The following is a 22,472-nucleotide window of genomic DNA, read 5'->3' as shown; positions in this document are numbered from 1 at the left end:
TCTTGGGGTTTCATTTTGTACCTTTGAGTACTCATAGTCCTCAAAAAACCTCCCGTTCTTTTTCTAGCAGTGGACTTAAAAGATATCTACATTGAAAAAAGTAATGTAAGTGCATGATGTGCACTTAATTTTTTGTGTATAACTGCAAAATTTGCCTAATCCCTTTTGCATTTATGAGAAGATTTATAAAATTCTTGAATTTGCTTTAGATCATATTTAATTATTTAAGAACATTGCCAGATGATTGGGATCCTACTGTCCTAGATTTTACTTTGTGCATGGGAAGATTTTAAGATGCCAGGATGTAGATTTTCCTTGTAACGAATTTAGCTTAACTGGAGTGTAATAATTAACTGAGATGTGGCATTCTTGCATTGTTGTAATGTTTATGTTTAAGTAATAATGATATGGGTAAATCAGAGATTTAAAGTGTTTACAGTGACTATCTGTCATCTATTTTGTCATTTTTGTTCAGGAAGGATTGAAAGTCTCAGCTCCTCTACTTATTGGCAGACTTCTCAGTTACTTTCAACCCAATCCAGCCATAAGTCATACAGATGCCTATATAACAGCTGCACTTCTTTCTCTCTGTGCTTTTTCTGAAGGAGCCCTGCATGCTCCAAATTTTTTCATCAATCAAAGATATGGTTTACATTTGAGGTTAGCTACAGGGTCACTCATATATAGAAAGGTCAGTGAACCCAATGCTAAGGGATTACTTTTATGTATTGTAATTTAATAATGATTTTTGGATAAATAATTGTGATGACCCATGATGAGTGTCACTGTGATGGTTAATAAACTTGCAAGTAACCAACACTGGTGTTATCTGTGATCACAAAATGTTTTTACTGGCCTGGGGTAATTAAACTTTTCACCCTTGAATATTGTTTTGTCAAACAACTGGCATGATTGCTTTTCATCTTTCAGGCACTGCGACTGAGTCATGTGTCTTTTACCAAAACAACAACTGGTCAAATAGTGAACCTTGTTACTAATGATATACAAAGACTGGAATCGGTAATGAAAACTTGTGATCTCACTCACTTGTTAAGGAATAGAAGAGATGGAAGAGGCATGGGGAGAGAGTTTATCCTAAAACCATTTTGATGATCTTGGGGGGTTCAGATCAGAATTCAAAAAAGAGCTTGTCAACAAGATGTTGTAAAACCAAAATGAAAGTTTTCGGATCGATTGGTCGGAAGAAAAGGAAGCATCTTAAAGAGCCAATCAGAGGCTAGAGCCAGGATTTTTATTTGTTTGTTAAGTTACTCAAATAAATGCGATAACCAGTTGAAAATTAAAAAGAGTGAGAGAAGAACTAGAGGACTGTTCAACATCTTGGTAATGCACAGTTTTTAAACTTTAATTAAAATTGATAGTTAAAATTACCCTCTTTCTTTCGATAATGAGGTTATAGTGATGCTAAAAATTTAAATAATTATTCTATTTCTGTTTCTTTGTATGATGAGGTTTTTGTTTTCATGTTACAAATAAATAAACAGATCAAATGAAAAGGCAAAAAATATTATTTTCGTTCTGATTGTCAATCTTTTTGTTGTTTTGAAAGGTACCAATATTTTTTCATTACATCTGGGTTGCCCCATTGATGGTTATTGTCATAGCGATCCTTTGCTGGCAAGAAATTGGAATCTTCATCCTTCCTGGAATCTTCCTCTTCCTACTTCTTGGTCCTCTTCAAGTATATATTGGAAGATTTTTTGCAAAAATGAGGTAAATGGAATGCAATATTTTTTAATAGCTGCCAACTTTTTTGCCAAGAGTGAGTCTGTAAGACATGTTTATAATGAGGGCTCACATATGTTGTAACATTTTGCTGATGAAACTGGAGTATGTTCATTCTGTAAGTCTTCATTTTAGGCATGCTTGTGGGTATGATGAATCCCTAGGGTAACAGGTAAAGTTAGCCCTTTGCTCCGACGAAGGGCTAATGCTCGAAACGTCAGCTTTTGTAATCGTTACAGTGGTCAGTTTACCATTTCAGCTTTGTTGATATAGCCAAATTATAACAGGTAAAGGGCTATGTAAGATTTTGTAAGTTATTCAAGAGCCATTTCAACTTTGCTTTATTGTCTATTCAATGCTCTATTTTCTTTATGATGATTTAACACTTGCTATATACTGCGTGATTAAATGAGATGCATGCTCCTGATGCTGTGTTTGTGTTTATAAAGTTAAGTTACAAAATATTTTATAATCATTTTAGAGTGATTAGAGTACAATAGGAATTCTTGATGAGGACTATTTCGACTCACCTTCATCGAAAATGTGCATGTATACTATTCTTTCTTCCTACTATTGAGTTGGTGGAAGGAATAAAGAAGTGGTATTAACATCTAAATTCTGCACACTGGGTTATGGGGACAGACAGGCCTATTGATGAAAGGGTGTTATCATGATGCAACAACAAAATCTGTTGTCTAAGTTACAAGAAAATATACAAGACTGCATAGGTAGTGGAGCAGGGAGGGCAGGGGGACTACAGCCTTATTCTCCTCAAGTTCTATTGCTGACAATATTGCAAGCACAGTATAAACTTAGTTTGGTGAAATATAAATAAATAATAAAATAAAATAAATAAATAAATAAATAAATTATCAAATTGAATGGACATTCCACTGGGTGGCTCTTCTTGTCCACTGCTTCCAGATTGAATTGGAATTTGGAAAGTTTTTGCGGAGGGAGGAAAACCGGAGTACCCAGAGAAAAACCCTTGGAGCAAGGACGAGAACCAACAACAAACTCAACCCACATGTGACGCCAGGTCTGGGAATCAAACCCGGGCCACAGTAATGGGAGGCGAGTGTTCTCACCATTACGCCATCCCTGCTCCCCTGTCACCTAGTCTTATAAAGCTGTCCCATCAGGAAAGTGCTGGGCAAAATTATATGTGGTAGGACTTTTTTCATTTGAACAACTCTGGCTTGTGTTCCAGAAGCTGACTTTAAAAAATTTCTATGGAAATTTGAGTAAGGGTATGTCCTTGGCTTGCCCCCCTGCATCATGTCCTCCTTCACTTCATAGCCCTCCTCTACCTGAATTAAAAACACTCACATGGGAGAATTACTAATAGTATTATGGGAGCTAAAAAGTTCCTTCACTTTCAGATCCAAAACAGCTGTTCTAACAGACGAGAGAATAAAAACAATGAATGAAATTATTACAGGAATGAGGGTAATTAAAATGTACACTTGGGAAGAGCCTTTTGCTAAGCTGGTGGCAGAAATCCGCCGGTATGTGCACATTCTGTACACTCAAAGAAGAGAAAATCTATTATTTATAACCAACATCTAAAAACTGTGTAAACAATTATTGCTGTACTTTGTTGTAGTAATGATATTTAGTTTTCTGGTTGATCTTTGTTTTGTTTTGTTTTGTTTTTTTCTGAAGAAAATGTAATTTTGTCACAACAAATCCAGGTAGTTGGTTGTTTGAGTGGCTCCTTACGTAGACCAGTGTACCACACATACATTTTTTGAACCTTCACTTTAAGGGTGCTTTGAAGAGATGGAGGTAGTGTTACTTATAAGTGGGTCAGAGTCAGCAGCCTTGAGAATTTATTAGCATATACATGTACACTTTTGATCTGTGTTTTGTCAATCAGAAGGAACATTCTTAGTTGTTAGTAATGTTAGTAACACACTTGAGTTTTCTTAACAGTAAATTATGCTGTGGATAAAGTGTAATTACACTATCAGGGGTATGATGATAACTATGTTAGAAGTTATTTTTATTACTACTGGTGTAGTGTGACATTCTTACATTTGTCTTTCAGGAAAGAAACCAAAATGGTGAAGGGCACTTCATTTTATCGTGCAATCAATTGCGCATTTTATCTCTCTGCCTTGGCCATCATAAGCTTGGTAGTTTTTACTGTATATGTGATGACTGGACATATCTTAACAGCGGAGAAAGTTTTTGTCGTTTTGGGACTACTCATGGCTGTGAGGGTTTGCTTTACATTGTTCTTTTCCCTTGGTGTGATGTATCTAAAGGAATCAGCTGTGTCCGAGAAGCGTTTGCAGGTAATATGTCATTGCTGTTGCATACGTTTTGGTCTCACAAATGGTGATGTTGAATGTGGATCAAAAGGTAAACCCTTAAACTACCATGAGTGACCAACTGAAGACAGAATTTCTCCATACGGTATCAATGCAATATCAAGCAGAAAAGTGATAGGAAAAGAGAAAAATATCAGTTAGGGATTGTTACTTTTAATTGATCCAAAGCCAAATTTCCCAAACTAACATTAGAAGGATTATGGGAAAATGGTAAGGGGAATTTTTTTAATAATTATAGGAACTTGATGATAAATGGGTTAAGCCCCAACAGAAGTCATTGTGTTGTTTTGTCAGGCAAGACATCAAACTAGATGTCATTTCTCGTTTTCCACTCAGGAGTGTCAACAGGTATCAGACAATTAAACTGTGTGTTGTGAGGGCAACCTTTACTTAGGTACAAAATACTTCGGGATACAAGCCCACATTGGACTAGCTTTACATCCTGTAAAAGCAATGCGTACAAAAACTGTGTAGAATCTGGTACAGTATTAGCAGTAAGTGTTGTATGTAGATTCCTTTTTAGGGAAGGTGCATCATTGCAAGAAGAAATGAAGGAATCCAAAACTTGGTAACAGTGGTTGTCGAATTCCAAGTTATTCAGTGGAGAAGTACCTGAAATCATTCTGTTTTAATTGGAAACTCAAGTTGATTATCAACTGGAAATTGATGAAATTACTTTTTTTGTGAATGATTTGTACCAGTACTGTAGCGCCCAACTTTTATTAAATTTTGCTATTAAAGGTAAACTCTGTTAACCACCTATCTATATATTCCTAAGTTTACTTTTTTCATGTTTTGTTATTTTGTAAGGCATTCTTAGAGTTGGAAGAAAGAGAGTTTAGTGTGTCTAATATCATTGAAAATGGTGTTGGCAGTAAAGAGGATGTTCCAGTTCTGAAGTTGGAAGGAATCACAGCATACTGGGACAAAGTAAGTTCCTGCTTGATGCAATTGTCACTATACCTACTCATTGACAGACATGTACTTCACGCTTACTCCTTCATTTAATCAGACATTCCACCATATGAAGAAAATTATTTCTGCTAAAACTAAATCCACCTTACTTGACTCACCCTTTCCAGGAAAAAAATTGTCACAGAATTTGGTTATCAGGCTAATGATCATCCAATGAGACTGTTGGGTAAAGGGTAGTAATAAAAATGAAAATACTTTCTTTTGTTTGACACATAGGACTTTAGCTAGGAACCATAGAAAAAGTGAAAGAAGTTATCTGACTATGATTCTTGGAAAATAAAGAGCTACATGACTTAGAGTTTTGTCAGCCAAATTACCTTGTCCATACACCGAATGCAAATATGGCATCCTATTTGAGTTGCCACTGTTCTGGACTCACTAGCCTCGTTTTCGCGTGGAAACACAAAAGGATTATTACAATCATGTGTGAGAGGCTAGTGAGTCCAGAACAATGGCAACTCAAATTGGACGCCATATTTGCATTCGGTGTATGTGGGATACTATTTTGAAGACTTGTGCAAAAGACCAGGAGATGCCCCCTTTGTAGGGGAAACTCTAGGATAACCTTAGAGAGTTGGTATATTTGGTAATATTTCACTTCTCTATTTTATCTTTAGTTATTAACCAGGCAAAGATGTCATTCCAAAAGACAGAATCTTGATAAAGAAATAGCATTTATTGTAATCCAATGCTTACAAGTTAAGCAGGGTTTGTAGATGCTGCTTAATGGTAGCTAGGGAAATATTCCGAGTAAACCTGCGATGTGTATTTGTATTTGCTGGGATTTCACAAATGATGTAAATGTATAAAGCATAATAATTTTTTTTTTTCAGTCTTTAAACCCCACACTGAAGGACATTTCTTTAGAGGTAAAGCAGGTGGGTGGTTATCAACTTCACTTGAAGAATAACGTCTATAAGCACATCATGACAACATGGCATATTGAATAAGTGGCACAGCCCACAGGAGAAAAATGGAGGAATCCAAGGGAGGTCCACAAGTCTTGAGCAAGAACCAAGAGCAGTCCACTACACTGTAGTGCATCTAGCAGGGCGGTATGCAGAGCCACATGGCCTTTTGTGATTCAACTTGAGGCAATGTGGGCAGGCTTCAGACAGGAACTTTATTATGTTGTTTTTCAGTAAAAGCATGTGCAAGGCTGAATAAGCCAGCAGGTTTCTCTTTTATTAGCAATTAAATGGTTGAGGTGAAACTATAGTTTGTTTCTTTTGATAAAACAAATTACCGTATTTTTGTTATTACCTGATACTTGATCAATTAGGTGTGCTTTAGGGATAACAATTAAATGTGTTAAGACTTTTTTTTATTTATTTATTTTTTTTCAGGGAGAGCTTCACATTGTTGTTGGGCCAGTAGGTTCTGGAAAGGTGACTAACAATTTGATTTACAAGTTATTCCAACCTGTAGTCTATTTTACATAATTGGTATCTGACCAAGCACAACTTCATGTATTAAGCTTTTTTATCATAATGATTGTACAACTTGCTAATACATATGTCATTTTGTTTTCTTTTTGTCCTTGTCATTCCTACGTGTACAGTCTTCACTTTTGATGACTATCCTTGGTGAATTGCCAATTTCTGAAGGCATTAAAAAGGTTCATGGCAGAGTGGGCTATGCCTCTCAACAAGCCTGGATATTTAATGGAACAGTGAAAGAAAACATTCTGTTCGGCCAAGATTTCAATGAGGATCGTTACCAACAAGTTATTGAATGTTGTGCTCTGCAAAAGGTAATTAGGAATCACTTATTTGATGACACTGATATTGCTTCTTCCGTGATATTGCTTCTTCCTTGAGTAGTCCAGTGGTCAGTGTGTTGGACTCTGGGTCGGTTGGCCCGGGTTCAAGTCCTGGCTGGGGTATGACGTTGTGTCCTTAAAGTGTATATGACATGAAATTTTTTTTTTTGTTTTCTGCTAGTTCGATATATATAACAAACGGTTCGAGAGTTAAAAATCGTTGAAAATAATTATAAATACATAGTTTTTGTTTAAACTACGCGCTAAGTTGGCTTGAAATTTGTCCCCTCGAACGCGCGGCCAAAAGGTCACGTGAACTTTACCTGTGACGTCAGGTTGTTTGACTCAGTAGACCACTTTCATAAATGGCTGCCGCATTACAATTCTTTTGTTTACATATAAATTTGAAATTTGTGAAACGATAGAATTGAGCGAGTAATCACAGCGTGTTACAAGGAAAACACTGAAAGTTGTTGACCTTGCCAATCATAGGATCAAACAACCTGACGTCACGAGTCCCAATTCTCGGCCCAGTCTCCGGGAACAATTTTACACATAAATTTAGCGTGTTTCGGGCGCTAAAAATCGACCAAAAAAATTGTTTCATTCATTTTAAACTCTCAAACCGTTTATTATACACATGGAACTAGCTATCAACGAAAAAAAAAATTTCGTGTCATATACACTTTAAGCAAGATGTTTCACTCACATGCTTCGTCTTCTCGGATAAGAGGTAAAGCCGTAGGTCCCATCTCCTGCAGGGTTAGGGGTAGGAGACGTAAATTTCCCATGCACGAGGTTACTGTGTAGTGGATGTCCTCCCCGGGGTGGGATGGGTGGGAAGATGAGATCGCTACATGGACTGAAGGCTGCCAGAGGTGCCAGATAAAAATGCTGACGTCCAATCTCAACCTTACAATACTGTTAAGCGCACCTGAATATATCCACATAGAAGTCTGCACTGTATAAATGTAAATGAAAAAAAAAATAATGAAAAAAATTCTCTCTTTGAGCTTTGTCTACGGGCCATTAATTGTTCTGGGTTCAAACATGTCTTAGAAATGTTTCCATTCATGGAATATTACAATAGTTATTGCAGGTCTGAAAATTATTCTTTCAGGTTGTGATCTTTCAGTAGTTGATGGAGAACATGAATGAAAACTAAACCATGAAAATGCTTGTAATAATTAATTTTTTTAAAAATTAGTCCAAAGGGGGGTAAGCCTTGTTGTATAACTGTAGATGTTTTTGGCTTATTCATCTGACATTGGATCTACAATGTGATTGTACTTGCTGCATTTATAAGTACAGTGGAACTCTGCTAACTCAAATTTCCAAGAGAAACAAAAAATGGTTTGAGCAGGAATTGAGTTAGCTGATAGGAAATGACTGAAAAACTGGGTCAAGGGAAATCAGATGTAATTTGAGTTACCAAGGGGTTCAAGTAATAATGAAGTTAATCAATTACTAAGTTCAAGTTAGCCGGGTTCCACTGTACTCTAGTGCTGAAGTCTAAAAATTGCCAATACAATATTTTGTATTTGAAACTGTAGGACTTGGAGCTTTTCTATGATGGTGATTCAACCATTGTTGGCGAAAGGGGTTTGGTGCTTAGTGGTGGACAGAAGGCTCGCATTAGTTTAGCAAGGTGAATAGGATTGCTTTAATGATTTATTTTGTGAACCCTTTACAACCCTTTATCTCTATATGCATATTCTTCATACTGTTCTGTATACATTTCCAAAGGTGCTGACAAGGAGAATTTCTTCAACAATACCGAGCTTTTTTAGTTGCTGATCATTTCCTTTTTTCTTGTGACCTTAATGTGTGATTCAGGGCTGTTATCATATGATTTGTCTGACCCCGCTCATGCAATCCCATAAAAAACCATGGTGAAAGCAGAGGTGTGGAGGGCCAGATGGGTTGATGTGAGTCAGTCCAGAAAAGTTGTCTGGGCCCAGTGTACTTGGACAGCTTTGTTGCAAAAATAAAAACATTTGTTCACTGTTGTTGCAAACAATAAGTGATAGTAGTGAGCAGAAATGAGAAATGTTGTTTTGATTACCTGTGAATTTCTTTTTCTGACTCAAAAAAATAAAGGAAAAGTTCTCGTTGAAGAATCTTTTTTGTGGTTTTCCCACAAATTCCAGTCTTTCATGTCCTATTTAATTTAAAACAAAATTTTTGAAATTTTCAAAACGAAGGGCAATGGTCATATGATAAAATGCTTATTGATTGTGTTAGGTCAGGTTGGACAAGGAAATATTTGGCTCTGGTTCACGACACACGGACGTTGCTGCACTTGGTTGGTATGTCATGACCATGAGCCAAATATTCTCCTGTCCGGCCCTCCCGCTCAGTCAATAAGTGAACCGTCTCAGGTATTGTAGTGACTTGCGTTACACACAGGAATTGAAATTCTGAAATCAACCCGAAATGTAGATACTTTCTTCTGTCCACAGTTATTTTAACATGCCTGCTTCTATCTTCATGCATTTCTGTATCATTTCGGTAGAGCTTATCGGAGTGTCGATGTTTCACGTTGTCACTTGAGAAACAACTTCTCCTGTCCGGCCCTCCCACTCAGTCAATAAGTACATGATGTTAAGGTGAAATCAGATGCAAGTCACTCTTTGGGGTTAAAGGGTTAATTCTTTATTGCAGTTGCAAATGTTATTGCAAGCTTCATTTCTGCACAAATGGTTTAAAGTTATTTTAGGATGTAGGACATGCTTTCAACATCTTGAAAAATGTAGCCTTATTTATTTATTTATTTATTTTTCAAATTTATGACTTACTGACATTTAACCTTCTTTGTTCTCAACCATCATTGTTCCCCTTCAGAGTATTTTTTCCACTTCAGTGTCATTCCATCAGGTTTCATTCCAGTAACTGACAGCTTTCAGCAACTTAGAAAGTAACTCAAAATGTTGGGCATAGCTCCATATTCTTTATTTATAGAAGTGATGTTGCTTTTTGGAGAATAGACTGCTGTACTTAGGAATGATTTGTTTTATTAACAGCTATGAATAGCTCTGCCTAAATGTACTTAAGAACAAAAAGCGGTAACTGCAATGAAATTTTCATGTTGATGTTTGTAATGCAGGGCCGTTTATCATGATGCAGAAATCTACCTCTTGGATGATCCTTTGAGTGCTGTAGACACACATGTTGGCAGAGAACTTTTTGACAGGTTTGTTGCCTTTAAGGGTGGCTTCAATAGAGACAAAGTTAGAGTTAAAACTGTTTTGGATTGAAAAGTGGACACACAAGAAAGTCATGAGCTTGATATGAAGAGAGTCTGAATAGGGGAGTTTAAAGAACTAGCCAATCAGAGTGTCAGTTCTCAGTTGATAAAAAGAAACAGTTATGATCAGAATTTGTATCCTGCTTCTGATTCTGTTGGTTTAATTTTCACCTAATTGTGACACTCTTTGGCCTCTGTTCACAAAGTAAATGGAGCAGTTTTTCTATGGCATTTCATTTTCTCTGACAAAGCTTATTTTTAATTTATTTGTGAAAAGAACTGGCAAGATAATTGGGGGGGAGGGGGCATCTTCAAATAAGTTTTCTTTGATTGTTTGTAAACTGCTGATGCAATACAGCCAAGTCCCCCGAAAAGTGTTCTGATGCACATTTGATCATATCCACATGTTAAATTGTGCAATACAAATATTAAATTATTATTATTATTATTATTAGTTACTTTGGATCGTTTTTTATGCTGTTGATATTTTTACTGTAGAGGATTTTAGGGAAATTATTGCTAAATAAAGATTATTATTATTATTATTAGTATTAGTATTATCATCATACAAGCCATGGTAATATAAGCTGTTCTTTTTCCAGATGTATTCTTGGTTTATTAAAGGATAAATTCTGTGTACTGGTAACTCATCAGCTACAGTACTTAAAGGATGGTACCTCAATATTATGTTTACAAGAGGTCTGTATCACAAAAACATTTTTAAATTGAAAATTAGAAATGCAACATAACTATCTGTAAGTGCCTAGCACTTGTCAGAACTAGCTGGTCAGACTAGTCTATTTAGTGTTCCTTTTTTGGAAATTTTCATGATTTTCAAAGTTCTTTGTTCAGAGAAATCTGATTAAAACTACATGTATTGACCAGAAAACATTTTTCTTGAAAAAAATTAAATATCTCTACAATGATATGTTGGAGTTGTTGTTGTTCTTCGCTTGTAAACAGAGGAATACTAAACAGCAAAATGTTGAATTTAACAATTTATGTTTTCAAGGGTTTGGAAAATGGCCTTTATATTGATGGTGCCCTCTTGTCATGTTACTTACCTTAATGTTTTATAATTACTGATTATAATCACCATACTGTTCAAAGTTTATACTTTTTAGTCTCTACATCTCCTGTTCTGACAAAACTATGTTGTTCGATCTGCCACTTCATTTACCTGTAAAATTCACCGATTGTCATTACGTGCATTTATGGGCAGCCTGTTATGGTATAGATGAGTGTTTAGAATTCGCTGCTATCTTTTGTCTAAATTCTTTGAAACTTTTTTGTTTGCAGGGCCGTTGTATAGGTCAAGGTACCTATTCAGACTTGGCCAATTCTGGTCTTGATGTACAGTCACTCGTCTCTTTACCCGAGTCTGATGATGACAGTATCATTGAAGCTGATGATATTAAAGTAAAGGAGAAGAAAGAAGATAACAACACTCAATCAACTGCTCTGAAAGCCAAAGTAAAAACAATTGTTTTTAACTCTCTTTTGTTAATTACTAAGAGATAGCTGGGAATTGTTGGAGTTTGCATGATACACAAGTGTGTTTCTGTCTGTTCAAAACAACCGAGTCTCTTGGCTTCATTATTTTTCCATGACTTTAAAAACAGAATAGTGATATAGTAACTATTAGTATAATTGTTGTGGTGATTATAAAGATGCGGATTGCATAATATCTCGCTATAATCACCTCCTGCGAGGTGATTATAGCAGGGGTACTAGATTTCAAAATGGCTGCCTCGTGTTATGTCCAACTTATGTCAAAAGATGCTACAAAGTTTTGCGTAACACTTTTCACATGAACGATATGAAGCTTTTGCTGATTGAACTAAATACACCTGTTAAATTCCAGCTTATCTCGATACAAGTGGTCAAAAGAATTGTAACAGAATGGAGTCAACAACAAAACGAATCTACAACAGAATTCAAAAGCGCCTGGGCAACTATACGAAAACAATTATTCGCCTCAGGCTCGGTGCGGAGTGTTGAATCAAACAAATGAGTCTTGCAGGTGGACTGCAATTTTTGGCAACTGCAGAAAATAAGCCTGAAAATTCAAGCTTTGACAGGATTCTAAGCCGAGCCTCCTGCGAAGATTATTCCTTTGCTTGAAAGCAATGTTATTATGTACAGCTGAAAGGTTAAAGAACTCTTTACACTCTAACTTCAGTTCGTATGGTTATAAGTTGAGTTAGTTATCTTGCCCAAGAACAAAAAACAGTGACCTTTAGCCAGGGCTTTAACTTAAAGACTCTTGATCCAAATAACAGTATGCCAGTGGTCTACCACTAATAGATCAAAGGTCTGATGCGAAAAAAATAGTTATCAATCATTTGCTACTCTTTGTTAATAGAATTCGTCTGAAATAAAAGCCCCTGAAAAAGAAGATCGCCATACTGGAACAGTGACTTGGAAAGTATACTTTGATTTCTGGAGGGCGGGTGCTGGATTTCTCAAGGGAATGATTCTGGTATTACTTGTCATTGCCACCCAGGTAAGTTGACTACTTTTTCTTAAAGAATAATCCTTTAGTATTACACGTGCACAGTTTTACAGGACTTGAGGTCAACTTGCTGAAGCGGGGGGGGGGGGGGGGGGGAGAACAAGGCGGGAAAGTTAGACTTGTCTTGCTCGGTCTGATAGTAAATCATTGCACAGAATTTGTTTCACCTTGTCTTTAGTGGAGAAAGCCACACTAAAAACCAACTTACTGTGAAGCTTAAGCAAATGCAGTTAGACTAGATATGGCAGGCATCTAGCACTGTCCTTCGACTGTATTATCAGATGACTTGTTGCTCATCATTTGGATTAAAAGATTTGTAGATGCAAACAAAATTGTTCATCTGACGAAGCATAGATTGGGCCTGGCTACTTCTGAATCATTGGAAAGATTTGTTAATCCTTTACATCCTAAAATCAATATACATATTCTATAGGAAAATTCATTACTAGACAAGGGAATTCCGTATTAAATTGAACGCGGAAACCGATATCGCACGAATCGCGAAGCGATGACTGTGATATCGGTTTTCAAGTGTAATTTAGTGTGGAATTCACGAGTGAAGTAATGGATCTTCCTCGAATCGCATAACTGAATAAAAATGAGAAAAAAAACGGAAACAGCTTTACTTAAAATTGTTATGTATATGTGCACGATCCTTCGCAGTAAAGCACTATTTAAGCAATAGTGAAAATCAGACCTGAAAAAAATTCAGGCCTGTACGGGATTCGAACCACTGACCTCTGCGATACTAGTGCAGCGCTCTACCAATTGAGCTAACAAGCCAACTGGGAGCAGGCCATCAAATTAATTCGACATAAACCCGTAGATGATAAATCAAACAACAAACATATGAAATACGTATATATGAACTGCGGTTATGAAACGTATATGTGCACGATCCTTCGCAGTAAAGCACTATTTAAGCAATAGTGAAAAACAGACCTGAAAAAAATTCAGGCCTGTACGGGATTCGAACCACTGACCTCTGTGGTTTATGTCGAATTAATTTGATGGCCTGCTCCCAGTTGGCTTGTTAGCTCAATTGGTAGAGCGCTGCACTAGTATCGCAGAGGTCAGTGGTTCGAATCCCGTACAGGCCTGAATTTTTTTCAGGTCTGATTTTCACTATTGCTTAAATAGTGCTTTACTGCTAAGGATCGTGCACATATACGTTTCATAATCGCAGTTCATATATACGTATTTCATATGTTTGTTGTTTAAAATTGTTATGTTTACGTAGATGCGAAACAATATCACTGAGCCTCGTTTACAACTCGCAATTCCACGCTAAATACCTCGCTTCATTAACCAATCTGAATGCGAGATTTTATTCAATGATGCGATTCTCTATAAAATTCTTGATGCGTGTCTAAAGGTGCTGATAAGGAGAAATTGTGTAAATGTAACTTACTAAGTAACTTTAGTTGTGTTTTTCTAAGTGCCTCTTTAGTTGGTGATCATGTTCTTTATTCTCGTGACCTTAAGGTGTGATGCAGAGGTGATATTGCAAGGAGAAATTAGACAGGGGTAAAAGTAAAACCCGTGTCCGTTGCGACATTGGTGAATATCTGTAGTGGTTTGCTGACTCTACTTTGCACGTTTAGGTGAACGAAGGTGATTGGAGTTGTTTAATGATTCCGATATGGCTTCCCTCATGCGGTTGTGGCATCGAAAATGGCTCAGATTTATATCTTTCATTGGCACACATTATAGACCAGATACAGAGGTCTGATAGTTGAAAATATTGAGAAGCAGTAGCAAGGAAAGTTATCAACAACTTTTCTTTAACTTATAGGCCGTAGTCATGCTTTCAGAATGGTGGCTCGCTCGTTGGTAAGGTCCCGATTTAATTTGAAAGCCTCTATTAACATCAGATATTCAGAAAGTTATTAGTTTGTCTCAATTTACCATAACATCATTAGAAGGGTATTAACTACAGTCACGTTGGTTTTGCCCTTTACTTAAAGACCGCCATCAAAAACTTATCAGAGAGACTGAAATAAAGTTATTGAGACTCCTCAAGGACGAAACAAGGGAGGGTCTTGGGTGCCCAAGGGCCTCCCCTCCTCCTTTGTATATAAAACTTTTTTGGACTCGTTAAGTTAAACACGACGGGGAAGTCGACAGGACAGTCTAGGGAGTACCATCTGTTTGACACAGTATGACCCCCCTTTGAAAAATCGTGACTGCGCTCCTGCCCTTGGATGTTCTAGTGCTGAACATGGAATTTAGTTGTTTTGTATGATGAGGAAACAACGAGTTTATAATGGTGACGTTTTCTATGCGTCTGTCCTCCAATAGATCACGAGTAAGAACCAATCAAAATGGGAGTAAAATTCAGCTTATTATATAAATGATGACAGAGGATTTGCGTGATTGAGGGCCGGTTATTTAAACAAAGTCTATTCGTTGTTTAACAAAATCGCGCCAGTTCCAAACTATCTTGAATTTAGCTGAATCTTTTATCTAAACGTTAATTTTTGTGAATAGTGTCAAGGGGAGCGAAAGGTAGCAGTGGAAGGTCATTTATTAAATGAAAACAACCCTCTTATAGAGAATACGTAAGGCCCACTGCTTGCGTAAAACTGCGGTTTGGGCTAGAACTCGTCTTACTAACCGGCCCTAAATGTTTGCTGTTGCATTTCAAATTTCAGGGCAGATGAAGAGGAAAGACGCGCCTTCGAAGCCGAAACTCTCACGAGTAACTCAACAAGTCAAGAGATGTATCTTGATAAATTGAGGAAACAGAACATTTCTATATATGCTGGCCTCGTGGTTGGAACATTCCTCCTAGCATATGCTAGTGCAGGTGCCTTTCTCTTCATTGCTGTGTCTGCATCTCAGAACCTTCACAATAACATGTTCAGAAAACTTCTTGGTGCGACAATATATTTTTTTGATACAAATCCTGCAGGTAAGGTGTTCTTGGAAATGCTGAATGGTAAATGTTTTCTATACTTTCAGTCAATTTCTTTCATAGCATCCATGAGATGGAAATGATTTTTTGGAAAAGTAAAGTATCTGATGTCAATAAGATGGCGTTATCAACACCAACGTTAATTTTTTCGCCTGGCTTTACGAGGATAATTTTTGAAAAAACTCATAGCCAATCTAAAACAAAGCAGGATGCGAAGTCTTTCATGAGGAAATAAGTCCCAATTCTTATGCAAATACCACTTAGCTAATTATAGTCAAAGGAGGTTTTGCACTTTGCCTAATTTTCAAATCGATGGCTTTAGAACTCAGAGACAGTTAGCTACAACACGTTAGGCCGGTTGCTTGTGGTCACTCTAAGTTATCATGGGCTCCTTAGGACATTTTCTCGTCTTTGATTGGCCGATCTGATCACCTTGCTTGTCATATAACTACACTCTGACGTAAACCGTTGTGCAGTAAGTGATTCTGAACCCGCAGTTTGTAAACACAGCGGTCAAACGCTTACGGATGTGCGAACTTTGATAGTAATGGCTAGTCAGGCTGTCGAACCAAGTGTTCTCATACGAGTAACAAACAACCACTTAAGTCAGTATGTCGCGGTGTTTCAGTAGCGTAAAACGCTTTGGGTAAATCCCAAAACAAAATGCTTAATCAACAGGATACCCGTACTTGAATAAACTTGGTTGCCTTCCCTTTTCAGGACGAGTGTTGAACAGATTTTCAAAAGACATAGGTCAGATGGATGATATGTTACCTTACACATTTTATGATTATTCTCGGGTAGGTGCATGTCATCGTAACATCATAGGTAATGGGGGGAGATAAAATGGGGTAATGAGTAGAATATTGCTTGGGCGGTTACATTTTGGTTCATTTCCAAGCTGTTGTCTGCTTAACAACAACTTCAAAATAACGTATAAAGAACACAGGGGGCTAACATTTACTTGTCTCCATTTGGAACTCGAGGGTTTATTCACAAGGTCAGCGGAAGAGAGCTGCTGATCAGAACGGCCTTTCATAACAAAGGTTTACATCATCATTATCCAATGGGCACTCAAAGTAAAAACAGAAGAACTTAACGGGCCTATTAAATTACCGGGACCTTCGAGAAACGGGCCCCTGTTGATAAAGTATGGGAGAATTCTGAACCACCATCCAGGCGGGTGATTTTACCAAATAGGGGAAGATTTCAGGCGGTTGCAGACTACTCCTCAATTCGTTAATTTCGTAACTCATTTTCTCTCCCCAACATAGCTGATGCTGCAGGCATTTGCAATCCTCATGCTGAATGTGGTGTTTATGCCATACTTGCTGGCAGCAGCTATACCCATTGTGGCTCTGTTTCTGTTCATACGTTACTACTACTTAAAGACCGCCAGGGAGGTTAAACGTATCGAAGCAATGAGTAAGTTTAGAATCGTCCTTCATCTTGCTATTTTTTTCTTTCACGTAAGCTAATTTCTATGTAGAGGGGCTTAAAGTTAAAGATATTTGAAAATAATATTTATCAATGACAGTGAAGTATCGAAACAAAGTTGTAAACGATTGAAAATAGAGTTCTTCCGTAGAGGTTTCAAAAAGCATTTTGTTTACTCATTCACCAGATTTTAGGATTTCTCCGTGCTGACAAGCCATATAAAAACAGAATGACATGGAAGAGGCTATCTATGGATTACCGCGAATCGTCATTTTTCAAGGCATTCGGGGGGGGGGAGGGGCGGCGACGCACGGATGATCTTGTGACCAAGATAGACCTGGTATATGGGCTACCCCATTAAAGAGTCTTCTGTAGCTCTGAGGTAGAGCTTTGCACCACGAGGTTTTGCGTTCAATAACGTGTGGGTGACTCAGCTGTTTGAACTGCTGCACACTTGTGACAAATGATTGATATCTGCTTAAATGTTCCACTCTGTTCTGTTTCCTCTCTAGACCGGAGTCCATTTTATTCGCACATATCCACCAGTCTCCAAGGCCTGACCACTATTCGAGCTTACAGAGCAGAAAATCGATTCAAGAATCAATATGATGTGTACCAAGATGAACATACAGCCGCTTGGTTCCTGTTCATGACTGGATCACGGTGGCTTGGAGCCAGGCTCGATTTCATTTGCACAGTGTTTATTGCCTCAGCAGCATTTAGTCCACTTTTTTTGGCTGAAGGTGGAGTTTGTAAGTGACCTTTTTGGCCATTGCTCGTGGGATTATTTCATCAGCTCACTCTTCCCAAGAGGGGAGTTTTTGTTTTGGTATTTAGACAAACTCTTAATCCTCCTCAATTTACGGAACGTTTGTATAAGCCGGCGCCGTTACGTGTTAATGCCTCACGTAAACTGGCTAAACGAACCCTTTATCAAATTGTTTTTACCAATCTGAAACACCGCTGAGGTCTGGCTAGCAGTTCTGAACCAAACTTTATTTGCCTTATGCATTGTTACGGTATCTCCCAACAAACTTCATGCGATATTAAGTTAGAAGCGTCTGAATCCTTTTTAGGCTTATCCAGGACAGTATGATTCATAAGTATCACCTATTGGTTGACGCCTTTCTGGATTGCATTGATTCTTGCTCTGATTCACGAGTAAATCACAGAGTTTATGCTCATCAATCATTAATTTTGTGGTGTGTTCTTGTGGAAATGTATTCTCGAATTACAGTTCCAGCATTTGAATGTTCTTTTTAGTTATGTCTGCAGGAATAGTTGGCCTAACCCTGACTTATGCTAAGATGTTAACAGGAGGGTTTCAGTGGTGTGTGCGACAGAGTGCTGAAGTAGAAAATCTGGTATGTGGCACACTTCGAACATTTCGAGCTCGTACTCTTTTCAGCCAATGTATTCTTCAGAAATCCTATATTTTTTCTCCGCTCTATGAAATACCGATGGAGTTGGTTCCTCTAATAGGACGGTCACTATTTATCACCTTAGTGGGGCTGGGGGGGTAGGAGGATTTTAGTTGTGTTACCTGATCGTCCCATAAGGTAATGAAATATCCCTATGATCTCCCCAACCCCCCTCATTGGCAATAGCGCTTTATACTAATGACGTCATGAAATTTTAGACCCCCCCGCGTGACTCAGACAAACAAACTCCATTTCTTTGAGAGCCACAAGGGAAATGGCGAGTAGTTCGCTCATTCCCTTACAGTTCTGACCGAGGAGGACGGCGTTCCTGGCTCCAAATTTGAAAGAGAACCTGAAGAATACACTTTAGACCAGCTAAAATGGTGGTTAAAATGTAAGGGCTTAAAATTAAGCAGTAAACGAGAAGATCTTGTACAGACTGCGAGATGCGGGAATTATCACACCCTTGATCCGGCAATCGATCATGGAAAATGGTTTGCTGCTAAAGTTCTTCAAGAATATTCTGATGTAAACAATGTAAAAAGGGGGTTTACAGGCCTATACGACTCCCCAGCGCGTGTTTAGGATAGCCTATTCAAAGTTTGGCCCTAAAGAGTATGTCTTCGAGCGATCGCCCTCTTTTGTAAGATACGAGCGGCGGATTTTTGTATATTTCGCTCAATACTGGTTGTGTTTCTATTAAATGCCAGTTCATGTAGTTTATGTAATTAATGTTCATGCAGTTGTCATTGAATAATTTCTGTTTCTTTGACGCTGGATTTTCTCTTTCTTTCGGTGCTTTCCTCTTAGGAGCGTGTGCTCAACTTACTTGCGCTGGTCTTAGATTTGCCTTCAGTGGATCGGGAAATTAGGCTGTTGGACCTTTTTCGCCGGGCCAGTGAAGAGCACAAATATAACTTAAGTGTTTCTTGGTTTTTTTTTCTCCGTAAAAAACTCGCGCGAAGAAGCCACTGGCCAACGCTTGCACTTTGCCATGTCTCGCGAAGGTTTTGGGAAAGGAATGAATACTTTCTTCCCCGATTCCTTTCACTCTTTGAGTGATTTTGGCCATTTATCAACATGTCTTGATTCTGTCTTACACTCACCCAAACAACAGTGTTTGGTACCAACCATGCCGCTTCCTTTTAGAACGCCAAGTCATTTTTTGACGAAATGTTCCGTCGTTTTGTTTTAATTTTACAGCTCTCGCTCATACGTTTCCTTAAGCTGGTCGCAATGTTTGTCTAAGTCTGTGCGGGGGGTCTCATAGGTTACACGTAACATAATCTATTTTTAGTATAAAGCGCTATTAGTCTGCACTCAATTTTGTATAGCCCCCTTTCCTTTGTACTCTTTTGGTGACGACTGTTTCTCCCTCCGTTTCTCCTAAATACCATGCGATCTCCTCCCAAAAAGAAAAATCCCCTACTACCCCAGGCAATAGATAATGACTGGTTCCTCACCTTGTATTGAAATTTCAAACGAAAAGACGTGTTACACATTGTAATAAGAAATTGCAGTAAGTAGTTAGTACTAGCTAGTAAGTGGGGATAAAATTATATGGTTTTTGAAGCACACTTCTCCTTTAATTATGTTATTTTGAAAAGGCTTGGGTAAGAAATTGTTCATGTGTGAGTCCCCACGGGGATTCTATCTTCAGAGTTTTCAACTTTATGCAGGGATGCTCTCTCGCAGATCCCAAGATAACTCATTTTCATGTGACAAGCTTCCATCGTCTCGTGGGAAGGAGGAATAGAAAGAAACAATTTTTGAGCTCACTTCTCGCAAACACAAAGAGGCCTGTCATGAATTCCAATTTTATTATGCTGAGTGTGCAGTACACTGTATTGCCAAAGAAAGAGCCTCTTTACCTCTTGTAATTTCTCTGGACACTTTGAAATGGAATTCATTTGTTGTCTTACAAGTCTTTGACGCTGTTTCCTATTGTCCTTCAGATGACCTCTGTGGAGCGTGTTATAGAATACTCCAGGTTGGAACAGGAAACCCAATCTCACGACAAAACTGTTTCAGTACCAGATAGTTGGCCTCAGTACGGAATCATTACATTTGAAGGCTTTTACTACAGACATCATCACACAATGCCTCATGTCTTGAAGAGATTAAACTTGTGCATTAGGGCGCAGGAAAAGGTACTTTAGTTCCAAAGATTGTTTTAACTGCTTCGCACCCAGATGCCTCTTAGTTAGAGAGGAAAAAAAAACTTAGCGCGTCAGGGTGAGATGGGAATTCGTCTCCTCCTTCTTTCCACTCGTGTTCATTCTCGTAACCAGTAGTTTAACGTAACTCATCAGTACATTGTGAGAGGTAGGCTTTTCACGTTATAGAAAATTATCTAAAATCTATGGAAAACCCTGCCTGTTGCTTCAAAGATGGCGCTTATCATGGAAGCAAGAACACTGTAATCAGCATCCAAAATCTAAACACTTTAAGTCAGTTATATGAATAAAGCCTTACTTAGCCCGAAGTTTTCAGGTAATCAGTATTTCTCAACATCCCTTGAAAATAGGTTATTTGGAGGAAGTGTGTGACAGTTTGACTAAGATGAAGGCGTCTGGGAGTGGGTGGGGCATATTAGAGGGGCGTCTTACTGAAACGGTGCATAGACATCCTGTGAGCTCCCGCCCTGTTTTAATGATTACCGTATACCGTGTGTATTTCTGTTTGTTTGAACAAGTAACATCAGTTAACAGTTTTAAATCTCGACTTAAAACCTGTCTTTTTAAGAAGTATTTTTATAGTCTGTAACTTAGTGCATTTTATTCTCACAGTAATGTATTGTCGCTTTCTCTTAAACATATGATTGTAGAGCGCTATTGATCAGCATATGTAAATACGTGCTATATAAATTGGTAAATTATTAAATTATTAACTGTGACGCTACCCTCAGCTACCGTCTTTGGTACAATCCTTTGCATAGGTTTATTTTTGACTTCTTACGCATGGGAAGAGGGAGAAAGGGGACTTGTCAGGAAGTTTATGGTGAGCAGTGTAGGGTTTGTCGGTACCACAAGGAACATCACGAATTGACCCTTAGGGCTCAAAGGAACTTGAGCTTTTGTTCTAAAGTGACGCTTCTTCCTTTTTTTGTTCTCCGAGGTCGGTATTGTGGGCAGAACTGGAGCTGGTAAATCATCACTAATGGCGGCGTTATTCAGGTTGGCTGAACCAGAAGGCACAATTCGTATAGATGCTGTTCCCATAACGGACGTTTCATTGCGTGACTTGAGGAGCAGCTTGTCTATTATCCCACAGGTAATGCATTCCTAAGTCATAGGAAGTGAAATTCGGCTCCGAGTTAAAGAACAGCTCTAATTAGAGTCTTTGAAAAAGCGAGAAATGTCACCCACCCTGGGCTAACGCGTGAAATGACGAAATGGCAGCATCTCCTCTTTCTGGTTAATTTTAAGAGCATTTCAAGCTCTACTAATGTGAAGCAGCTCTTGTTTTGGTCGCTCAAGTAAACAAACATAAAAAGGACGAGGAAGACAATGTGCTTCACATAACTCAGGATAAAATCATCAGGGGTGTATATTGACTAGCGCATTGTATGGTCCACTTTTTCCATGCCTCCTAGATGGTTCCCTTTCCCCCAAATTCAGCCATTCAACTGCACTTCCAAAACTCCGTCTACCGGTCTAAAATTTTTTCTTTGGAACTATTTTGAAATGTAGAAAATAATGAACGCAAGAAACATTTAAGGAATGTCCTTGTGTCGAGGGAAATGATTCAATCGAGAGAAGACTTAACTGTACGCAGTAGCACCGAATAATTTAGGATTTTGAAATTTGATCTCGATTAACATTTTGGACAACTTGTAGATGTTCATGGTTTGCTGAGGTTGATGGAAACATTTTCTATTGTTTTGGAATTTTTCTTTCAGCGGTCTCGGACCCAAACTCAGGAGTGGTCAAAACATTTTTTTTCTCATAGTACATACCTACCTACCTACCTACATACATACATCCCACCTACCTACCTACCTACCTACCTACCTACCTACCTACCTACATACATACATACATTCATACATATGTTAATTGACCACTCCCTAAAGGGGCTTTTCATTTCTTGATTATAGAAAAGTAGCGAATTCTC

At 38.1% G+C, this 22,472-nt stretch overlaps 1 protein-coding gene across 1 annotated transcript in view; it reads left to right on the top strand.

Moving 5' to 3' along the window:
• Window positions 1-22,472, top strand: part of LOC111343661 (ATP-binding cassette sub-family C member 4) — a 33,293-nt gene that overhangs the window by 5,414 nt on the left and 5,407 nt on the right. Inside the window, exons 4-25 of the mRNA XM_022950846.2 lie at window positions 476-691; window positions 931-1,020; window positions 1,571-1,734; window positions 3,129-3,254; window positions 3,797-4,046; window positions 4,893-5,012; window positions 5,891-5,935; window positions 6,404-6,445; window positions 6,619-6,810; window positions 8,373-8,467; window positions 9,926-10,012; window positions 10,669-10,765; window positions 11,366-11,539; window positions 12,432-12,572; window positions 14,377-14,414; window positions 15,236-15,495; window positions 16,219-16,298; window positions 16,773-16,923; window positions 17,448-17,687; window positions 18,199-18,299; window positions 20,312-20,506; window positions 21,474-21,629. Of these exons, the coding sequence (XP_022806581.2) occupies window positions 476-691; window positions 931-1,020; window positions 1,571-1,734; window positions 3,129-3,254; window positions 3,797-4,046; window positions 4,893-5,012; window positions 5,891-5,935; window positions 6,404-6,445; window positions 6,619-6,810; window positions 8,373-8,467; window positions 9,926-10,012; window positions 10,669-10,765; window positions 11,366-11,539; window positions 12,432-12,572; window positions 14,377-14,414; window positions 15,236-15,495; window positions 16,219-16,298; window positions 16,773-16,923; window positions 17,448-17,687; window positions 18,199-18,299; window positions 20,312-20,506; window positions 21,474-21,629 (3,060 nt within the window). The remainder of the gene's footprint in view (window positions 1-475; window positions 692-930; window positions 1,021-1,570; window positions 1,735-3,128; window positions 3,255-3,796; window positions 4,047-4,892; window positions 5,013-5,890; window positions 5,936-6,403; window positions 6,446-6,618; window positions 6,811-8,372; window positions 8,468-9,925; window positions 10,013-10,668; window positions 10,766-11,365; window positions 11,540-12,431; window positions 12,573-14,376; window positions 14,415-15,235; window positions 15,496-16,218; window positions 16,299-16,772; window positions 16,924-17,447; window positions 17,688-18,198; window positions 18,300-20,311; window positions 20,507-21,473; window positions 21,630-22,472) is intronic.

The sequence above is a fragment of the Stylophora pistillata genome, chromosome 9, assembly GCF_964205215.1.
Source record: "Stylophora pistillata chromosome 9, jaStyPist1.2, whole genome shotgun sequence".
NCBI lineage: Eukaryota > Metazoa > Cnidaria > Anthozoa > Scleractinia > Pocilloporidae > Stylophora > Stylophora pistillata.
The sequence above is the reverse complement of the archived record's forward strand: the minus strand, read 5'-3'. Positions and strand labels throughout refer to the sequence as shown.